Source organism: Cinclus cinclus, chromosome Z (assembly GCF_963662255.1).
Source record: "Cinclus cinclus chromosome Z, bCinCin1.1, whole genome shotgun sequence".
Lineage (NCBI taxonomy): Eukaryota > Metazoa > Chordata > Aves > Passeriformes > Cinclidae > Cinclus > Cinclus cinclus.
In genome coordinates this window covers 12,978,096-13,000,890 of record NC_085084.1, presented here as the reverse complement: position 1 = coordinate 13,000,890, position 22,795 = coordinate 12,978,096, and the positions used below count along the sequence as shown (strand labels likewise).

Here is a 22,795-nt window from a genome sequence, read left to right as displayed (position 1 = left end):
TTAAATAAAAATTTGCAGCTCTGAGTCTGTCATTTCTCAACCAAGGTCTGTAATAAGAACACTAAAATTTTAACATACTCTATTCACGGCCATGTTGAATCCCATGATAGTTAATTTTTCCTGACAGACTCGGTCCTGGTAATGAACAGGTACTTGTCAGACTTGCCACAGTTGTTTTGGGTTCTCTGTCAGTTTCAGCAGCTGGGGGTCAGGGGTCACCGGGGGGGTGTATTCAGCGGAGACCGCAAGACAGACGGCTGTCATGTCCTTTTCCTGCAGATTCAAAATGGTGAACAGAAAGCCTACGTCTTGAAAAACAAGCAGCTGACAGGGCCAACAAAGGGGGTCATCTATCTTGAAATAGATGTGATTTTTAATGCTGTAAGTCTTAACTTTGGGTTTTTTCGTACTGCTAAAGAGTTCAGTTTCATGAAAGCTTTTGTTCCTGATTTGTAGAGAATTTCTGTCATTCCTCATTTTCTCTAAGCCTTGATGTATACTACAGAATACTCTTCTGCCACTGCTTTGGCACACCCACTCTTTTTGTTGCTGCTGCTATTGCCGCTAATGTACAGAGCAGCAACTCTTGTCTCTGTGTGTGCTTATGTGTCCTGAGCTTGGCAGCCATGACTTTGAAACTTGGTAAATTTTGCAAATCGAAGCCGCTGTTATTATTGAGGAGCAAGTAAACTTGGAATACTGACACGCGTTTTAATGCATAGGTGAAAGCCAGCATACGAACCTTAATGCCCAAAGAACAGAAGTACATTGAAGAGGAAGACAGACTGTCTAAACAGGTAAAGAGTAAGGAAACACTAATCCCTTCTAAAATCCTTAATATCAAGTGTGCACATTCAAATATCTGGTATCATACTGCTGAGCGTAAAGAATAACATTTTCGTTACATGTTTACAAAAGGATATGATAGGTTGAGAAGTCAGAAACAAAATACATGGGTTTAATGTGTCTCCTCTATAAATTGCTGCCTAATTTCCATGAAATACATGAATAAGAACACAGTTGAAACCATCAGGTTTCACACATATCAGATTATTACACAGGTGCATGTAAAGTAAGTCTTGCATAAATTTTTTGCGGTTAACTTTGACCCAAAAGTTCTCCATTTGTTGCAGGGTAAAGAGTCAGTCATTCTTTTAACAAAATTTCAAAGAAGTCACTTGAGTAAGGTTTGAATCAAAGGTGAAAGCAGACTAAAACTCTGGAATCCCAGGAATAGGAAATGTCTCAACTCTTTATTTTTTCTCTGGATATTTTTGCTACACACAACTTTAATGCTTTGGTAAAAATTAATTTAAACACACATTTTTCTGAACTCAAACTACTTTGGACTCAGTTTTTTATGTTCAACAAATGTTGTATCTTATATGGAGAGAATTGGTTGGACTATGGGAACAAGATTTTTGTTGTTTTCAGTGAAGTCAAAGGTCTCAGAACTGTTTTATTGTTTCTGAAAGCTTGTAGACTTGAGCATGGTTTAAATTACCTGCTGGATAAATTTTGCATCAGTTTGTGATATAGTTCATTAAAAAAATTTCACGAGGCAAAATATTTATTTGCAATTGGAGTAATGCAGTTAATAAAGCTGTATTTTGCACTACTATTCCAACAAAGAAGCAACAAAGCCTTTTACTCAAGGTTCATTCTTCTTCACACTTTCATAAATTAAAACGGCATTGTGACTTTTGCAGATGGCAGGAGGAGTGACTGTTTTCTGTGTGATTCAGTTCACAAATCATTCACTGGTTTGTTCACTTTTTGTGGTGAAGTGTGTTGCCATTTCAGAGGATTTAAGTACATTTTCCTGAATCATAATCTAGAGTTATGTCTTACATATATGTAATTTGAAAGTATGCAGATATGCAGATTACTTTGGTAAATACTTAAAACAATGCTTTCAAAATACATCACAGAAGACAAATTTGTTAAAAATATTAGATGGTGCAGATATCTTAATTGCATTAAAGCAGTAGTGTCATAGGTTTCAGGTTAGTGTCCTGCAGCATCTTTTTATTAAAAGAGGTCAACAATTGTTAAGAAAGGCTTAATGAAACTGAAATCTAATTAAAAAAATAATTTGTGAAATTTTGCAAGTGGCTTTTTAATGTTGAAGAATTTTTGTACCATCTAGAATTAAATTCAACCAATACTGACTGTCACAATTAGCATATTCTCTCAGATTTTAAACTAGCTTGCTCAATTTGTGAGCTAGTGAGCTTAATATTTTCTCATTCTTCACCCAAATTGAGAATGACAGTATTGTTAGCATGATCTTCTCCTGAAACTTTTTGGGGTTTTGAAATATTTTCAATCTTTCATTTTTTAACAGCTACTGTTAAGGAACTTCATCCGGATGAAGCATTGTATCATGGCGCTCGTTACTGCTGTTTGCTATATTAGCAGTTGTTTTGACTGGGATTCTCCACCAAGAAGTCTAGCTGCTTTTTTGGTATGATCTTCTTTATACTATTTTTAATCATCCCAGTGTTTGTGTTCTAGACTGAGAGACAATACTGTGTAGATTGGTGGTTTCTTTTTAATTTATTTAAAAGTTTGCATTAAGATGATACCATAAGTCATGTTTATTCAATTTTTTAAAAAGTAATTAAGTTTAAAATGACACGCAAACAAGATAGAATGATATTTTTAAAATTAGCAATAGTATATTTATAGTAAAAAAGCAGTTGATTTTGTAAGTTACCAGCAGGCAATCCACATCAAACAGAGTCAGTGAACTATGTATAATATATTTTAGACTTCTCACAAAATTTCTCCCATTAAATTTTGTTTGGTCCCCTTGCATGCTGAATAATGACTCTTAAAGTTTTTTTGATTACTTTTTATTCAAAGGTGTTGTTCCTAGACAAAAAAAAATCCACCAAAATAAAACAAACTCAACTTTAAAACCATAAATGCAAAAAAACTAGTACCTTTTAGGCAGCAAGCTTTGGTCATAGTTTTCTGGTTCATGGTTTTAAGTACATTTGTTTTTAGCTATTTAAACAAAATTTCTGTTTCTTCATGAACATTATCTTCATTAGTATTAACCTTTATTTTTTCTGTTAAATTTTAAAAATTCCAAGCACAATTGTAGGTTGCATTGTATTACCCAGATAAATACCTCTTTATTTTTAAAATCCTAAGAGCCACAATCAAGACCATTATTGTTTTATTAGAGAGTAGAAACGTATGCATGGACATACTTTCTGGAATTTCTAAGTTTATTAAATTGGCTGAAATACTGAGATTCCGAGCCTATCCACCATGGTGTTGTACAGGGAAGGGTTTTGGTTTTACTTTGAAGAAATATAGACATCATCTGGTGACAATACTTATTACTTGGGTGCCTGAAAGTCAGGTGCCTCAAATTTGGAGAAATCAAACCAAGCATTGGAGCTGACTATGCAGTAAAATGGGGTAGTTGGGTGTGTCACAAACTCATGCTGTTTTGCAGAAAGTTTCTTCTATCAGGGGCTCCATTTGTACTGTGTATCTTGTTAAACCCCTTTGTGCCTGTTAAGGAGGGCAGCACGCTGTCGGTCCTTAGTTGTCATCTTCGTTGGGAGTACAGGAGATACATGTGCTATTCAAAGAGCCAGGGGTTGTACTTTTACTGATGTCTGTAGTAATGGCATTATATGCAAAGGTTAAATATGCTTGCTACTGTTTGCTGCATAAAGGCCATCTATTGTTTCAGTTAAAAGTTATCAACACTTCATAGGGAAATGCAGGTTTCAACATAAAACTCAAATGTTTGTATTGCTATTACTGCTTCAGTTAGTACGTATTTGTCGCCCTAACGCAGATTTTAATATGGATATAGAACACTCAGCTGTTGCCAGTGGATGAGAGGAAAATGGAAAGATACCCTAATCTTTGGGCAAATTGGTTTTTTTTTTCCCCATTGCACACTGCTGTGGCCATGGAAGGAGTGGTGTTGCTGCTAAACTGTAATTGTTTCTGGTCATAGAAAAAAAATCAGTGTCGTAATAAGTACTGGTAGTAGTAGTGTGTAAAACAGAATTTGAGTAGGGACGTCAATATCAGTAGATGTTATTATTATAGTTGCCATAGAAACATGTTCCTGATTATATTTTTATAGATATATTCATATTCCTCATACCTATCTATATAGAGAGACATATATATCAAAAATCTGATTTTCTTGGCTTTCTTAAAGCAGTTGTTTTGCTATGTAGGTGTTGCAGTAGATTTTTATGTTTACATCAGTGATGTGATTGTAAAAATCCTGTTCTGCATCCAAAATGCATCCTGTGCTTTTTGACCTGATGTTATTCTCTCCAAGGATCAAATCATTTCTCTGTCAGACAAAAGAAGTTTTTGCTGGCTAAGTTGAATATATGTGAATTTTTATCATGATTATAAGCTTTGGGTTTTGATGGTTTCTGGACTTTCATAGGCTGTTGAAATCTCAAGAGTGATCCACTTCCTTGTATTATGGTGAATTATATTTGTACTAAGGTTACATTTTCATTTAATAGAGAGAATAAAATAAATGTATATATATGTTTCATTTTCTTTTCATTATTATACAAATTATATCTGCTCTTCAAGTTGTCTTCTACAGGCTAGAAAATGTCACAGTGAAATGTTAGTTCCAGAAAGGCAACAAGAAGCAGGCTGTTCTGGAGGTTTTCAGCTCTTTAGGCAGACAAATAATACATGAGGAGTAAAGTTTTAAACAAACCATTTCTTCCCTCCTGTTGGATTTGAAAATGTACTGTGATGGGTACATGCTGATTCAGAGTTACAGACATTTCACCTAAGTTGCCTGGTTAATTTTTGTATCTCCCCATGTCCTTGGCATTGCAATTATGGATATTTTTTACCATGTAGCTTTTCATTCTGATAGGGATATGCAGGACCACAGGTGAAGAAATTCTGCAGAACAGCTCAGTTTTCAAAAATGTAATTACTAAGATAGATCAGGAAAGAACTACTCTTGGAAACCAGCAGAAAACCTTGATTAATATGTTAACTATAACAAGTTACAGTTGCCTGCTTTATGTGCCTTGTGCACTCTTCACTGCAGTTTTTTTTAAAGTCATTCTCCTTGGAGAGTCACACTGTTAGTCAGCAAGGCTAACAGTGCTCATTGAAAGGGCTTGCTGATTATTTATACTCCTGAGCTTAGCTGTCTCAAACTTTTACATTATTTGAGACATTTTAGGTACAGAAATGCTGTATTGAAATTTTAGGATGATTCTTTATAAAATCTGTCCGAAGACATCAGCTCAATGACTATTGTTGTCTGTGCTGTTCACAGACACAGAAACTTCAAGTTAAGATTTCAATGTTTAAGGTTATGCGTTTCCTCAACAATATGTTACGTTTCTACCAAATTTCATAGGATTATCACCTTCACTGGCAATTTTGACTGAACAACTGAGAATTTTCACTCCATTTCTTTTTTCTATGCATTGCTAATTCACATCAGAATAAAAATTAACACACACATATATAAAATCATCATGCTGATATAACCGTGATGTATTAATAGCTGTTATTTTTCAGATACTTAAAGATATTAATGAATAGCTTATGAACCATAGGGTTCATCTGGCTAGCATATGACTTTGTCTTAGAGCAATTAGAAAATTCTATATTCCGTCCTGGATTTTTGTATTTATTTCATGTTAAATAAAGGAAGTGCCCCAATATTAAGTTAATATTTCAGTTCCAGAACAGTTTTATTATACCACATGTCTAAAGACCGATCAAGAAAGTGTTATGTACTTATGTTTATGCTTCTCAAGACCTAAATACAGTGGGAATATACAGAATATGCAGAGAACATTTGTCATTAAATCACATATTTTTCTCTGTTTAAAGCAGACCTTTGCAGTATTTATCAGTTACTTTTTTATTAACATGTGGTAATTAATATGGTACATTTCACAAAGAAGAACTTTAGTAAAGCATGCAAAAGTGGATGTTTTTTCTTCAGATTAATCCACTGTGGGCACTGAAATGTCTGCTAAGTTTGGCCTGATTTCCATTAGCTTCTTGACCAGACATTCATGTACTTATACATATCAGTGGGTGCAACACGAAGGGGAAAAGTGTGTATTCTTTTTTCCAATACTAGTATTTCTCACTGTAATGAGCAGAAAAATAATTGGACTATAATGGGGCTATTGGTAAAAGGACACACTTCAGTGTGAGTCAGTGAATTATTTTACAGGACAAACTTTAATCTTAAAATGTGATTGTAGATAACCTGTGCTACTATCTGTCCATTTGGAATTCTTTTAACCATTTCAGTCATTATACAATAAGTACTGCTGTGTTTAACATTAACATTTGATACATTAACATTTGATACACATTTAATTTCTGTACTGCTCTGTGGTCCTTAGGGAGCTTTCCTCTAGTGCTACATGAGAGAGACAAAGTATTGATCAGTTAACATTTCAGCTATGTATGTTGCAAAATTAATGAAAATGCCAGACAAAAATGTCAGAGTGCACAAAAAGGTAAATTTAAATTTGGCAGTTCAATGGAAAGATGTGCATTATCAAAAATATCCCCTATCCTTTTAAGTACTTTTCATAACTGAGTAACTATAGAGAACATATATTTTACTTAGAGGAACAATAAACATGAAATATGAGGGAATATATAGTCTTCAAAGTGTTTGGTATCCCAAAATGGTCTCAGTAAGGTACTTAGTTGTCTACTTGAACATTTAACTGTAACTCATAAAATAAACTTACTTTGTTTCTCACTTGGAAGCAGAGTGCTCTCACCTGATGAACAAGTTAGCCTCAAATTAAAGATTCTTATGGACACATTCTCCTATTCCTGTTCTTACTCCTTTCATTCATTCTATATGTGTACATGCATACACATAGAAAATACTTTCTCAGCCTCTCAAATACTGATAAAATGACCCTCCCTGCATCCAAGTCATTTGTCAGGTCTAACACATCTTCACTTTGTCTTTTAATACTACAGAATTCATGTGTGAAAATGACATAATAGTGTCCCTAGCTTTTGATTAAGTGTTAATTCTCTTGCACATATGCCATTTAGTTCTGGAGGTGTCACATTAATTAATTGAAAAGTAAACAGGATTTAAAAGAACTGGTTCCTAGAAGGAAATGAGACAGCAAAGTAATTTTGTCAATTTACTGAGCTTTTGCCTAATAAAAAGGGAAACAATCACTACTGTGTATTTTGGAAGCAATGTTCACTCAAAGATGATAGACAAAGATTATGTTTCCAGAGGGACTTGATATGATACCATCAGGTTGGAATGTACTTAACATAATGATTACATATTTTCCTTATTTTTTCACAAAAACCCCCAAATAATTGTAAGAGAATCAGAATTTTCATATTTATTAAAAATATATTAAATATATTAAAAATATATATTGTCTATGTTCCCATCATGGATACCATTATTGAGAATTCAACCTTCAAATAGTTATTTTTTGCTAAACCTGGGTGAAATAGATCATCAAATTATCTTTGCCACCGCTTGAGTAGAATTTGAAATATGAGTAAGTGCTGCTTAAGGTAGTTGCAAAAGCATTTTTTATCTCCCCAAAAAAAGCCTTCCCCAAAATTGTTGTTGCTGTCTAAACTGTCTGTTCTTAAAAGAGAGATTTGCAGAGGTAAACTGACACGGTGGTAGCAAGGCCAGGAACAAGATTAATTTCTGATGCATGTTACACACATGTGTAAGTTCCAACTTTTTGTCATCTGTATCCTCACCAGCAGGTTAGAAAAAGAAGTGAACCAGTCTGCTGTGGGGTCTGGTGGAGTTTTTCTTCCAAAGTAAAGCAAGCAAAAGAAAACTGGTCCAAATTCTGTTTCCTCATTCCTAATTTTCTGTGTATCAGCAGAACTAATGTTGGACCTCTTCAAAAGTACAGTGGAATTTGAGTTTTTTACAACACTTAGCTATACTTCGTGCCAGGCTTTAGAAGGTTAAATATTCCATTTAACTTTCTTCACAGACTGAATGCATACTTGCTAAACCAGTTTAACAGTGAGATTTATTGCCCAAGCACAGACCTGTTCCATTTTCAGTAATGTAGAGTGTCCTATGTGCTGTCCAGCTGATGTCTCAGAAAAGTATGTGTCTGTCTTAGGTTCTCTGGCATTTCTGCCATCACCATCCAGGGTGCCCACCCAAGGGTGTCTAAAATTGCACTAGCTCTTTAATTGCTCCCTTAGGTGTTTATATATTTTACCTGCATATATATATATTTAATACCTAACAAGATGCTGTTCTGAGTTTCTTCATAATTTTAAGGCATTAAATCTCAAAAACACCTATTCTGTGTGCGGAAATAAAGGATTACTTTCCTTATTTTGTGATTTATCAAACAGGAATAGACAGAGGATAAAGCACTGGTATCCCAAGTTTTAGACTTTCTCTTCAATACTATACGATTTTTCCCATGTATTTTCCTTAGAAAGTTGACAGTGTTCTGAAAGTATTTAACTACCAAATCTTTTTGAATGCTATTATAGCTTGATATACCAAAAGGTCTGATGGAAAAAAATGTGCTTGATGAAAAATTATGGAAGTTGGCAAAAACTATTACTTACTGTCCTGTATTTAGCATTACCTAAGAAGTTCTAAAAGCAAGCTTAGACTTCCTGCTAAGGCAGTGATGTGACTAGAAATCTGGGCAGCCGGTTTGTGGGAGTTGCAGTCTTACTCTGCAGTATGTTTCTGATAACCCAAGGTATGTACAAGGCAGTCCCCCACTTCCTGGTGTTACTGGAAGAGCTGCAGAGTGGACCACTGGGCCCCCAGAGAGGGCTTCAATTGCATCACCAATTCTTACTTGCACTCTCCTCTTCAGTGCATAAAACAGTACTAATGAAAAACTTTGCAGTTGAAGGAATTCAGACATCATTGATACTGAATTTGGATAATTACTAAGTAGCTTGGGTGTCTGAGGTAGTTGTGTACCCTATCATCCTCAGGTTTCCTGAGGTGCTATTTCATGGTTACCACAGGAGCTCTTGGCCATTTAAACTTCCATGACTTAGATACTGCACGTGACTGAGTTATAAGATACCTCACTTATTCATCATATTTTAATGATGAGTATTATGAGAACCAACACATTATATTTGTAACACATCATGTTACAAAGAGTATTTTACTTCCTTCTAGTTTTAGTAGGAATAGGTATTACAAGGTTTGTTTTGAAGTTAAAAAAACTGTAGGATGCACTAATTTCATTGGGCCATTCAGTAGTTAAAATAACATAATGTAATGGTTTGCCAAAAGTTGCAGTGTAGTAACAAAAGAAGCAGATGTGTTGTGGTAAGAAAAGCCCAAGTAAGGTAAATCAGACAGAGAAGTGATTGCTTCAAATCTTTTGAAAATACAGTGTGTAAAGCTTAGAAAGGACAGAAATTAAACTCAGAAATTAAATTACTAGTTTCTTACTCTTGCTCCTTAAGGAATCTTCTGTGTACTTATCCCTGTAATGTAGTAGTTTCTTTAGTAGGTATGTAGCTGGTAGGTGATAAGTGTCCATGTCAAAGAATTAAGGAAAAGAAAAAAACAGTTCTTTTCAGTGTGCTGGACTTTACTGGAGTGAAAATACTTTAGACAATTTTGAAACATTTCAAATACGCATAAGAAATATATTACTATTGCTTGTGTGCTTTCACTCACAATTTTATAATTTCAGCTTGGGTTGCTGAATGGGAAGTCCAGGCTGTTAACATAAAAAATGCCTTAGAGAATATTTTGTGTCTACTAATGCCATATATGCTATATGACCAACGGTATTTGCTTTTATTGATGATGCAAATAAAGCCTCTAAAGAAAAACAACTCTAAGTAGTCATTGCAAAACTTACATGTGAAGTTTTGTTCTTTTTTCCTAGAAAGGGAGTGTCTGCAACACACAGCTTTATCCCACATTTTTGGCAAAAGACAGATGTTGTATGCTTCCCATTCCATAAATATATTGTTTGGACCTGGAAAGTGTTTGAAAGCTTGTTTCATCCTTGAAATCCCTGGGGGGTGGTGATGCAGCTTGATTTCTTGTGTTGGAAGTCCACCCACATGTGAGGTGGACTCCCAGCACAAGAAGCTTTGTTTCCAGTGGAACTCCACTGACATTTATGTAGGAAAGTCCTGTGAAAGCACTGGTCTTTTACAATTGTTTTTTGTCTGAGGAAGGGAAATTTCCTTCCGACAGAGTGTGAAAATTCCATAGCACCAGAAGTTGTCCCATGCTTGGGATAACACCTCTGTGTACTGAGCAGACAGTCTCAGTGTCAAAGGGACAAATTTCTGAAGTGAACTGCTGCAGAAAAACACCTAAGAAGTTTACAAAGGGTGGATATTTTTACTTCTAAATTATATATGAGTTCTACAGCAGTTTATTAGCATAATTTTTATTGTATAGTTTCAGTCAAGGTTAATGAAGTTTCCACTCGGGTTGCTTTCCATCCCTGAAAAATTAGTTAAATAATTTTTTTCTGAAAAATGATGATTTCCTGAACTACTGTTCTATGTGTTTTTCCCCCATCCCTCCCAAGGCAACACCTAAAGATCTCGGTGACAAGGATGAATCATGCAGATCACTATGCAGAAAGAATGTTTTCTTAAATTTCTCAAATAAAGGCCAAATTTTGGTTGCAGTTCCATGAAGAAAATGCTCTTGTAGTTTTAGCCACATCACTGGTAAGGTCTGCATGTTTGCAATGGCCTGTCTTGCACAGTAAGTTCTTATACTGGTCATGGCAATATAAAGAGGAACAAAAACTGCCTCAGAAATAATTTTAGTTGAGTGTCAAAGCAAGAAACAATGTCATCTAGGTAGTTTTTTAATACATGGAACACTTAACAGTGTGAACAGAATGGTAAATTTTTACTAAGTGTCATGCTTAAGTGATTTAAATGCTGCAGGAAAGAAGAATTTCAGTTTTTTTTCATTTTTTTTTCAGAATTTTCAGAATTTCATGAAGTTAAAAGCCTGTCAATATCATAACCACTTGTTTGATGAAAGCAGCATTTTTATTTTAGTTTTAATCTTACTTACTTTTTGAAAGAAAGAAAAAAAGGTGTTTATACATGGAATCTGCTTAATGCTTTGCAATCAGGTGATATAATTTCAAAAGTATTATTTATTTTGGGTTCAGAGGTAGATTGTATTTATTCTAGGGTGAGTATTAACACTTACAAGTAGAAATAACAAACGTTGTGACTCCAATTGTTAGTGAAGAGAAAAGAAAAAAAAAATAAAAATAGCTGTAAGCCAAATGGCAGCAGCTGATACTGAATAGACTTAAAACTGTATGGCAGATCTGTGAGTTTGTACATTTCCATGAATAACATCTACTCTATTTCTGTGGCTCTGAAATTAGAAGAAACCAACTGCTTTTCAGGGATACAATACTCTATGGAGAACCTACTGATTTTCAAAAATTAAAAAAAAAATCATAATTTAGTCTTATTAGTTTGGGATTGACCACTACTCTCACAGCTGTTATTAGCACTTCAAGGTTAACTGATATTATGTAATTGGAACTTCTAGTATTTCCTTACATTTCTCCTCAGTTCTTAAGTGCACTGTGTCTGTTTAGCTGTACTCTGTTTCTTTCTGGTGCTCATTTACAAGGCAGAGAAAAAATATCTTCCTTATCTCAGACCAGAAGGCACAGGTGCATGCATTTGAATCTTTATTTTCCAATGACAAAATCTTCATTTTCTAGGAAAGGTGGTTTTTAAAATTAAATCCAGCTAATTCCTTTGAAAATGGTTAATCGATACTATAAGGGACACCAATAATGTTTATTAAAGCATTTTTTCCTTTAAAAATAAAGGCTGGATAGTTTTTGCTTAGCTTACAGTATTCTTTTTGCTCTTTTCTCTTGAAGAACAAGTAATACCAGCAGATAATGTATTCCTTTAACATAAGTTAAATCTAAAAGTATTTTTTTAATATTTGCCACCATATTAATTATTACTTGCTTAAAGCACTGTTAACAAAGGGACTCTGAGTTAATAAACACAACATAGTGTTAGTATATAAAACACAATATACTTTTCCCAAGACAGTGATTATCAGCATAAGACCAAATTAACACACTTAATGCTTATTCCTTAAATGTGCTTGATTTTCACCTCTTGGAAATAGTATAACAATATTGCAGCAAGTAAACATGGAAAATTATTGGAGTGATTTATTTTACAGTAGAGGTAACTAACACCTTGCCTGAGCTTTGTTCCTGTATTATATCACTCTCTTCATAGCACTGCAGCTTCACATCAGCCAGAATAGGGATTTTAATCCTGAATACTAAATTTCTTTAAGCTAATTCCAGTGAAACACATTTTTAAAAAGTTATTTCTTCATCACAGTCTGTTAGCTGGAGCATTTGGAAAATAACTTCAGTGTGCAGTTAGATCTTTATAATGTAGCATTTTCACATTCAAGAATCGCTTTGGCTGTGATTTATGGAGTTTTAACCTTTTAAGACATTTCTGCTTTGCTCCAAGGGTGCTTCAGGTTTTTATTAGCTACTTTGATTTCATCTGTATGAACAAGATACATCTCTATAAATTACTGATTCGTTGGAGCATATTTCTTTGCATCGGAGTTGAGAGCTCCGTCAGCCCCATCCAATGGATGGGTGGATGGTGGGCCAGTCTGGAGTTACCTACCACAGCCTGGGCTGCCCACCCAGGTCAGGCACCCTTCTGCCTCTCCACTGGAGCACCTGCACACCTGCAAACTGAGCCGTGCCCCTTTCAGCCCTGCAAGAACAGCTCCATTGTTGAGTTTTCTGAGGGAAAATTATTCCGGTTCTACTTCTGAATTAAAAGCAAGGTTGTTATTACTCAAGGGATGTTAGGCCTCACTGCTTTTTTGAGAAAACATATTTGCTGTAACTTTATCTGTAATTTAGTACCACTTGGGAGCAAATAGAGGCTACATTGTACAGTACAAGGCAAAAAGTAAGTGTTTGTTAAAGCCATAAAATGGTTGGGTAACCATTGTATATCCAAAAGCAGTCATATCAAAGCCATAGGTTAAGATAGGGGAAAAAAAAAAACAAACACAAAAACCCCCAAAAAACAGACTTCCAACAATAAACAACACCAAAAAAACCCACAACAGAACAGACAAGCCAAACAAAAAAAAAAACAAACCCCACAAAACAAACACAAAAAATAATAAAAAACCCACAAACAAACAAAAAACCCCATCCAAAACTCAAGAAAATGTTTTCATTATAGTTTTACCATTAACCATCTATTTTAAACCTGCATCAAACATAGTGTTAAAGAGTAAGCTTTCTGCTTATGTGGAAAGCATAGCAAATCTTCACATTTCCCAGAAGTTAATGTATATTTGCCTTGACCAACAGCCTGTTCAGAGAACAGCCATGGTAAAGGCTACTCAGCTCATTTTTCTGCAAGTTTTTGTTTTGGTTTAGTTTCTTGAAGAATATGATGTCACAATGCTTAAATACACTTTCTCTTTTGTTGGCTGGTTCTTGAATGTCAGGATTTCATAGGAAGAAATAATACTGCTTAAAACCTCAGTCCTGTATGCACTGCCATTGCAAACAATGTTGTTGAAGCCAGTCCAAATCCGTCAAGTATTTTATTCCATCAAAGTTCATTTTTACATGTGTTTGTTCACTGCCTTACATCCTGATTAGGCAGCAAATGTGCTAACTCTCTCTTTTACTTTTTTTTTTTTTTAATATTAAAAATCCCCAGTTCGGTTGTAGGAGTTTGATCTTGCCGATTAGCAAAGTTAAAGTTAAGAACTTAATGTGGTTTCTAATCATCTGGCAGCTGTCATTAGTGAGTGACAATGCAGCTAATCCCCCCTTCCTCCCCACTCTGACACACAAGCCTACTCCTCCATTCTCCCCAAAGCAGCGGCAGCCACCTCCAGGCACACTCTCGGCTGAAGCTGGGAGCAGGGAGTATGTATCTGACCTGGGATCTGAACCTGGGAAACTCTGGTTAGTATGCTTCATTGTCTCCAGATCACTGCGCTCACCCTTCTGCTCCTTTACTTGCAATGTCTAATATGTCTGATTTGAATTAAATTGTTTTAATTAAATCAATGCACTGTTTTTCACAGTGCAAGACAGTTAAGAGCTGTAAGGCAGTGTTATAAATCAGGTGTCCCCCTTTGACTGGGCCAAAGTTAGTAAGCCAAAGATGAGTGTGGATTCTGGCATAGGCAGAGGAAAAACTGTATGTGAAAAGAGATTAAGCACTTGAACTGGAAGTGAGAGATACAGCAGTTATTTTTACAGGCATCAAAAGCATTCCTGCTGGTATTTTGCTCTCAGCGTTGCACCACAAGCAATGAAATCACTGTTTGCAGGGAAGGCAAAAGGCTGAGAAGGGGGCTTGTGATTTCTGGATGAAAATAAAGTTCATCTTAGTTTATCTCTGATTTGAGCAGACCTGTCATTTGCCAGTCAGAGAGTGTAACAAATGCTCGGCTGCATCACCAGACAGAGTTTTTCATAGATAACTCCTCAACAGCTGATGCCACTGCATTGTGGTACTCTGAAGTTTGTATTTATTTTATTTTCTGCAAATATCCATTGTTTCTCACATCCTTTCTATTAAAAATCAAAAAATTTGTCTACCTCAAGATGCAGAGAAGAAAGAAAACCCAAAACCCTGAAAAATTTCTAATGCAGGAGGAGTGTTTTAAAACAGGGGATGCCTGTGCTCTAAAATTATTTACTAATTATTGATTATTGACTAATTAAATTCGGTTGTCTACCTGGCAAAGACAAATGCAGCACTTCTCTGAGACCACTTTAAGATCCAGCTGGAAGAACCAGCAACCCCAATATACCTCTGAAGTACAGCACTATCTGTTTGCTCTGTGACGTATCTCATTTCTGCTGACTTTTGATTTTTAGAACTGATAGTAAAATATAAAATATAAAACATATCTTGGTTAAAAAATGATGGATTATTTCTGGGTTACTTTCAGTGTTGACCTGTATGATGGGCTGCATTGTTTTAAGTTAATGCAGTTTAGAAAGCATTTTAAGTTTCCCAACACAAAAGAAAGAAGTGAAATACTGAATTTGCAAACAAAAGCTTTGTTGATTTATGACAAGTAATCCATCTTTTTGCATTAGTGTAGCATTCTACTCCAGATAATTTTTTGTAATTGGTAATTTGTGAGTCATATATTTTATCTATTCTTTTATGGGCCTCTATATAGTGAATGATGTCAAAGGTCATCAAGCATTCATAAAATAATTTTTTTTTTATTTTACTTCTTCAGTTCTGGTCAGTGTTCTGAAGAACTCTGTGAACATTTCAGGGAAAAGTAAAAAATAAAAAACAATGGCCCTTTTCCTGGAAGGAACTTCATGCAAATTCTGTTACAGCAAATCAAAGAAGAAATTAATTTTAGATCATACATTAAGTACTTCAACAAAGTAAAAATATCTAGTTAAGTTATGATTTGTCTAATCATGGTTAGGTTTTAAAAGTTGGAAACACCTGTATTGCATATACATGCAGCAAAATTAAGAATGGTTGCATGTGACTGAATCAGTTTGAATTTTTTCCCTATCAGAAATATTTTTGCAGTAATCCACAAGTCATTGTTTTCCTTTCGTCATGAGACTAGGCATGTTTATAGACATCTGCTATCCCCACTCTTTGGAAGAATTTAATATTGGCTATGGGTTAAGAAAATCTAACAAGGGTGAAGAAATAACTTCGTATGTAAAATAATAGATGTCACCAAAATGGTGCTACATTTTTGATGTATTAGTTTGTCACAGGCAAGTTATTAATAGAAGGATTTGTGCTTATAATTTAAAATTTAGTTATCATAATGAGAAGTCTAGTAGGAGTTTTTCTCTTTACTGCTATTTCTCCAGCTACCTATGAATATTACCACTAACTGCTCACAGACTTTCTGATTAAAAACTGGGAGAACATAATAATTTGTGAATAAATTCAATTAGCAACGAAGGCAACTTGAACTAATTTGCCAGCTAATTTATAGTTATATTAAGTATTTTTAAATGAGTTAAATATTAATTTCACAGTATAGTTGTTATGAACTTGCTGTCACAGCTTGTGTGGTTCTCTCTTCAACAGTCATTTAAATGTACTCTGAAGAGTTTAATTATAATGAGATATTTCTGTTCAGTATTATCTTCGTTAAAAAAAACAGAATTTAGCCTATTTCATGATGATGTAATTATATTATATGTAGAAAAATGTATATTTAGTATTGCAGTAATATAAACTTTTTAAAAATTCAGTTTCTAAAAATAAGAACAGGAATAGCTGATAGGTTTTGATCAGACCATTCTTGAAATTTCATCTGAAAATCGTGAATAATTGGATATTTTGCATAATAATTTGAATCTAAACTCAGTAACAGTATGAATAGCATCTTGTCTTTAAGAGAGTTTAGTATCTTAAGAATAAAGCAAAATATATGTATTGCTGCTGAATACTCTTTGTGTCGTTCTATGGCATACATCAGTACCACTGGATCTTCTTTGAGGTTATTTTTTATTTTTAAGCTTATGTTGTGGTTTATCTCTTCAAAATAGTGTTTTTAGACAAGCTGGAATTAGCTACTAATGTATCCTACTTATTTCAGAAAAGTGCTTTAATCTAGATCATCTGCTCATCTGAGACAGTAAACTAAGGCACTTTTTCAGCTCATCAGATAGCTGAATCTGAATGTCACAATTATTTGATACAAATAAAAATCTATGTGGAAATGTCCTACCTAAAGGGAATTCAGAATTTGGACAAATGGACAGAAAAGAAAGTAACATCTTAAAATTAATGCTTTCATAGCACGGTAGGGATTCTGAAATTTATATAGTTGTATTTGTGACAGGGTGCTATAGATATGAAAAATACAGCCTTTAAATACAGAACTGCTAAGTTATATATTTGAAAGGAAAAATATTCTCAATCATTATAATATAATACAAAATGCATTTAATAATATTCATCTTTTTGTTTTCTAATTTTACATTACTTTTGAAACTGTTCCCCCCTCAAAAATGGAAAAGAAAAAAGGATGTCTGAATTTTTTTTGAAAGGCAGAATGTACTAGTTTTCAATTGCACTGCTTGCATTAATCTTAGCTGAAGGTAAATGCAAGAGAACATTGCTGCTACTGCTGTTATCATTATGTGTTGGATGTATACTGTAGTGGCATGTACAGGGTGGCGAGTACACCTTTGTTCCCAAAAGTTCACGGAGCCTGTGCTTTTAAATTTATATCATTAAGTTCATTCAAATCAGTGGGAATATCCCCAACAGTAAATCTACACATATTCATAAATATTTCCATATCTGATCTGATTGGGTACAAATGTGTAAAAGATGCAGAGGAAGAGAAAACGTGGTCTTAGATTACAGCACTTTACCAAGCATTTTTCATTATCTCAAAAATATTGGACAAGCTATTGTTTTTAGGCAAGTGATTCTCAGTACAGTTGTACTGCATTGAATGAAACATTGTTTATACAAGAGATATAGCATAGATTCATATTTAATAGAGTACAAATACTTCTTGTCTGGCACTTCACTCTATTTGCAAGACCAAACATTAATTCTGATCTTCAGATATGGTCTTTTGATAGTTGTGGCCAAGTCTATTTGTCAATAAAAATATGCCTGAAATAAATGTATTAGAAGAACATACAGCTTATCTAATGTCTGTTGATTAAAAAAAAAAGCTTATTTTTTTATGGTACTGTAACTGATTTAAATAAAGAAACCCAGAAAAACACAGACACCTTTGTAATATTTAGAATTAAATTGCATTAACTGAGAATCTTTGATATTATGGATTGTTAAAAGTTTGGTAAAACATATGTTCTTTAGCCAGAAATTAAAAGGTATTAATTTAGTGTCTAATTTCCTCATAAAATGGGATCATTTTTCCTGAGCTTCTCTGCATGTCATTCTCTGCTCAAGCCTGTAGGTAGCACCTTTGCATCACACAAAAATCATTGCCTTTTCTGAGAGACAATTACTATTTAGGTGGGGAAGTCTTCACTTGCGCAGACCTCTAAATGTAGCTAGTGCTATTTGCATAATTTCCAGACTTTGATGACAATATGTGATCTTAAAACAGCAGATCACTCTTGTGAGGTACCTCAGAGGTCCAATGTTCCCTCATAATTATTTGTTTTAATGTGCTGTCCATCAGGTATTAATAAATGAGCATAATTCTGCATTTCTAGTTCACATTTTCTTCTCTGTTCTGCAAATTACATTATACTAGTGGTCTTCTTTATCAGCTGAGTAAGGTATACTCTATGAATTTAACCATACTCTGTTCATCCTTCTCCCTTTGGGCTTGATCCATCACTTTTAACAGTCAGCAACTAACCTTAGGGGAGCTGGCTACTGACTTGATGGTCCAGGAGTTTCACCAAAACCACTTCAATGCAGGATCTGGCTACCCCACAAGAATACTAGCCTTGCTGTCAGTGCTGGGGGGTTGACTCACTACCAAGGCTGCTATTACTTGTTTCTTCAACTTCACTATGCAATATTAAAAAAATGTAACATAGGCATTCTTTTTAAATCTGAGGCTGTTCTGCAAAAAAAAAAAAAAAACAAAAAAAATCCCCAGTCTTTGGAGTTTAACATTTCTCTTTTTTTCCTCTCAAGTATATGCTTCATAATATCACTGTTTCCATTTCTAGAACCCAGTCACAGACTATCATCTCTTAAAATGACAATTTGTTTTCCATTGGAGTTGCTCTTACGTCACATAATGCAAAATGTCTCTAGGTTTATTATTTTTCTCCTAAGAGGTCATAACAAAGAAGGTCTGGTTATCTATCACACTTATTCATGATTACAAGTGTGCTGAATAAAACTGCTGACATTTATTTGATTCTACTAAGATTGTGCTTAGTTTTAGTGAGAGTCAGTAAATAGGATTTTAAAAGAAAAAAAATAATACAAAGCTCTTATTAAGGTACAAGTTAATGATTTTATCTGTGTGCTGGACTGGGATATTTGAGAAGGGAACACTGAATGTCTGAGAGAGCCTCCCATGAGAAAGATGATTTTTAATTGTATTGTCTGAATGCTTGGTTGTGTGTAAGAAGCAGCAAAGTGTGATGCAGGTGGGAGGGAACTAACCTTTGACACACTGTAGCAGCAGAAAAACATCAGGACTATCAGCATGGGAGTTTCCAGCCTTTCCCTTTCTCACTAGAATAGAAGGCATTTTTGTTGTGGATGAGAGAAGCACGGATTGAATTCCCACATGCACTGAGCCATTCTTTGTCTGGGTTGGGTTTTTGTTTTGTTTTGTAAAATGCAAACCTTTTTATCTTTCAAATTGTTACAGGAATCCAAGCAAGCATTAAAAAGAAACTGAGAGGAAAGTATGTTTTATCGGCTGTTTTGCCTGAGCAAATGCTGCATGGTTAACAAGTAAAACTGACTTGTTTCTGAAGGCCCTGCTTCAATTTGTCGTGTCAGTGGCTGAGTTAGAAAGGCTCTTGCTGTCCATATCAAGTGCTCATATTGTAATTCATAAGGCAAGGGAGTCATTTCCCAGCTTGGGGCACCCAAGGAAAGCAAGACCGCATCATGACTGACTGTTTTCAAAGCAGAGCATATACTGTGTAGACAGGAGAAGGAAAAATATTAACATGGGGAAAGGTGGCAACTCCATCTAATACACATTTGAAAAAATCTTGGTTTTCTAATTGTTTATATTTTACTTTCCTGTTACATCCTCACAGCAATACACATCTCTGCATCAGGTATTCTATATGCAGATCAAGTACAGCTATATATCTGTGTACCAAGGAAAAATTAAAGGCAGTAAAAATTACCAGGCATGGCTGGTAGGTTTTTTTCCTGTATATCACTTTCTCCTTTCCTGTTCTCACTGTGTGAAAGAATAAGGCTACACTTATTTCCTACCTAAGCATGATAGAAAACTGTTTAACTGCATGCCTGGAGGATGAGCTGCAAGCTTTCCTCTATAACTTTTTCATAGTTAGGTAACAGTAGGTTGAAATCTGTTGGGTTCTGTGACAGAAAGATTAGAGAGAAATATACATATATTCCTCTACAGTAGATTTCCCTAAACGTAAAGGTAAATCCCAAGGTTATAAACAATTTCCTTATGATAAACTTATGCTAAAATGGCAGTAGTGCAATTTTGTTCTTTTCTATCTTCCTGCTTTTTTTAGGTGTACTGATTGGTCTTTAAGAATTATTCAGAAGATAAATACTATGTATCTGTCATTGAGCATGTGGTACGGCAGTACAAAATGGTATTGCATTTCACAGGTATCAATATCTTAGGAATAATATCTTAAGAAAAAATAGGCATTTGCAATGTTTTAAGTAATTTTAACTTTTCCTGGTAACCTATTTTAAAATTTTCTGTTTCATGATGACATATTACCAATTAGATCAAACTCTTTTTCAGTAAAGGGCAGACTCAGTACTTGTGAATGTGTTTACCTGAAATATTCCTTCTCTTGGGGAAGAATATCTTCTATTATCAGGGAAGTCGACTGAGCAAAGAACATGCAATTTGTCACTGTCAAGACACAACATCAGATTTTCAAAGGAAAAAATGGGAATGTAGTCTTAAGTTTTCATGAGGTATTGTAGTCCTTCTTTTAATGTATTTTTCTTTCTGACTTCTGACATGGACAAACATTATTGATGTACTGTTTTAGGGGATTACTGGTATTACTTTGTTCTATGATGTGAAAAACCCACAGACTAATTCTCTTCTCATAAGGCTATTTTTACATCAGGATTTTGCTTGTGTTTGATTCTCCACTCACACTCATTGTAATAAAATTTTAGGTATTTTGTATTTTGTTGCTGAGGCTAGTTTGCTGGGGCAGACTGACAGCAGGGGAGAAAGAATTACATGTTTTAGCAACATTGCTTTCATTCGTTTAGGTGGGTTCTAACAGGATCTTGAAGTCACTGCTTTCAGGATTCCTGTCATCAGGAAGGCATGTCTGGGTTTCTACCACCACATGTATTTCTATCATTTATGTTTATTGTCCCCACTAAGAAAGGGGTTTCCATTTCCTGCTGTTGGGATGCTTTTGCCTGAAGTAGTGTCATGAGATAAAGATTCAAGAGCAGACAACTGAAGAGGCTTACAGTCAATTCTTTGTCATCTAAAATCATTAATTTTGGTGTGGTGGTTTTAGAGTGGGATGTAAACACTGCTCTGGATTTTGCTTTCTGTTGTGTATAGAGAGAGAGAGAGAGAGAGAGAGAGAGACAGACAGCAAGAGTGAGAGAGAACTATTCACATATTTGTATAAATAGCTGTATCCTATCTGGTTAATTTTACCTTCATAAACAAAAGGTTTCTTTAACCCATCTGTATTGAGGAGTCTGTTAACCAAGAGCTCCACTGTAAAATATTCACCTATTTGAAAAACAGGACACAGATTGGCTTGGAAACATCACAGATCTTATGGGTTACTACAAGTTTTTATGGGAAAGGATTTTCTTATGCCACTGTATCTTGGCTTAAAAGATAAATGTCTACCAAGAAAGGTGGGAATCTTCCTGAAATGGAAAGGAGACCCCTCCCTCCGAATTACTGTTACTTTGAAAATCACGGGGCTTCCAGGCAAAAATGTAAGAAAAGAAATAACAGTTCCTTACTAGAAAAGAATATGTGTAGAACAGAACAAACAACAGAACAAATAACAGAACAAACAAGAACACTGTAACAGATGCTTTCCATGTGTCGAGCGCTATTTTTCCACGCTGGTGCAGCTGTGACCACGGCTGGCAAGGCACGTTGGTGGCTCAGGCGAGGCAGAGGAGCTGCAGAGATGCTGCAGTGACTCACTCGTGCCCGGCACGGTGCGCTCCGGGGCGAGCTCGGAACAAGAGGGAGGAGGGGGAGTGATTCCCCCGAAATTCACGCCGGCAGCGACCTGTCTTGGCACTACCAAGTAGCAGCAGGGAGAAGCAGAGAAAGCAGGCAGATTGGATCCGAGTGCCAAATTGCAGCATAGCAAAGTCCTGGAGCCGAATACACAAAACTCCTGTAGTAGTGACCACGCTGCTCGATGGGCAGAGCCTTAACCCCAGCCAAGTCTTGGGTCAGCCGCAACACCTCTCGCAGCATTATGCTGCGGTTGCCAAAAAAAAAAACTCAGCAAAAAAACTCCCCTGCCAAAATTACCAGACCCCAGAATGACTCCATTGGAATGCCAGAGGGTTACCTTGGCGGGTTTGCAGCAGTGTGACGTAAGCAACCTGCCAGACTTCTTCATATCTGCAGTTATTTCACCACTCACCGTGTCACAGAGGCTTTACCCTCTTGGCCTGCTCAGTGGGGTGATGGCTGCACTTCCCTTCTGTTTTGTCTGGAGCTGGAATGGCCGGAGCATCTGTTAGTTGCACCTCTGGTTATCCACCTTTCCCTCTGACTGCTGGTGGTGCTGTTGGGGACTGTCCCTGGCCCCTGCACCAGGTTTCTGTGCAGCATCCCTTCTCTCTGGGGCAGATTTTGGGCGAGCTACCCAAGGCAACTTCACCCTCTCTCTAAATGCTAAATGGACCATGTTGGATAAACTTAGCAAAAGCATCAGCAAGAATATGGTATCTTTAGCATCTGGGGGGAATTTAAACCCTTCAAAACCTGTTGTGGTAGGCCTGAAAAAGTGGGTGAAGGATTGTGTTCATTCACCCCTGCCCCCCCGCCCCCCGCGTGTTCCTCCCCCAAAATAGGTGCCATTATTAGTGAACCCCCAAG

General features: G+C 35.6%; 1 protein-coding gene across 1 annotated transcript in view; it reads left to right on the top strand.

Moving 5' to 3' along the window:
- Window positions 1-22,795, top strand: part of MCTP1 (multiple C2 and transmembrane domain containing 1) — a 221,717-nt gene that overhangs the window by 125,505 nt on the left and 73,417 nt on the right. The window contains exons 13-15 of the mRNA XM_062512666.1: window positions 280-381; window positions 723-797; window positions 2,348-2,467. Coding sequence (XP_062368650.1) covers window positions 280-381; window positions 723-797; window positions 2,348-2,467 — 297 coding nt within the window. The remainder of the gene's footprint in view (window positions 1-279; window positions 382-722; window positions 798-2,347; window positions 2,468-22,795) is intronic.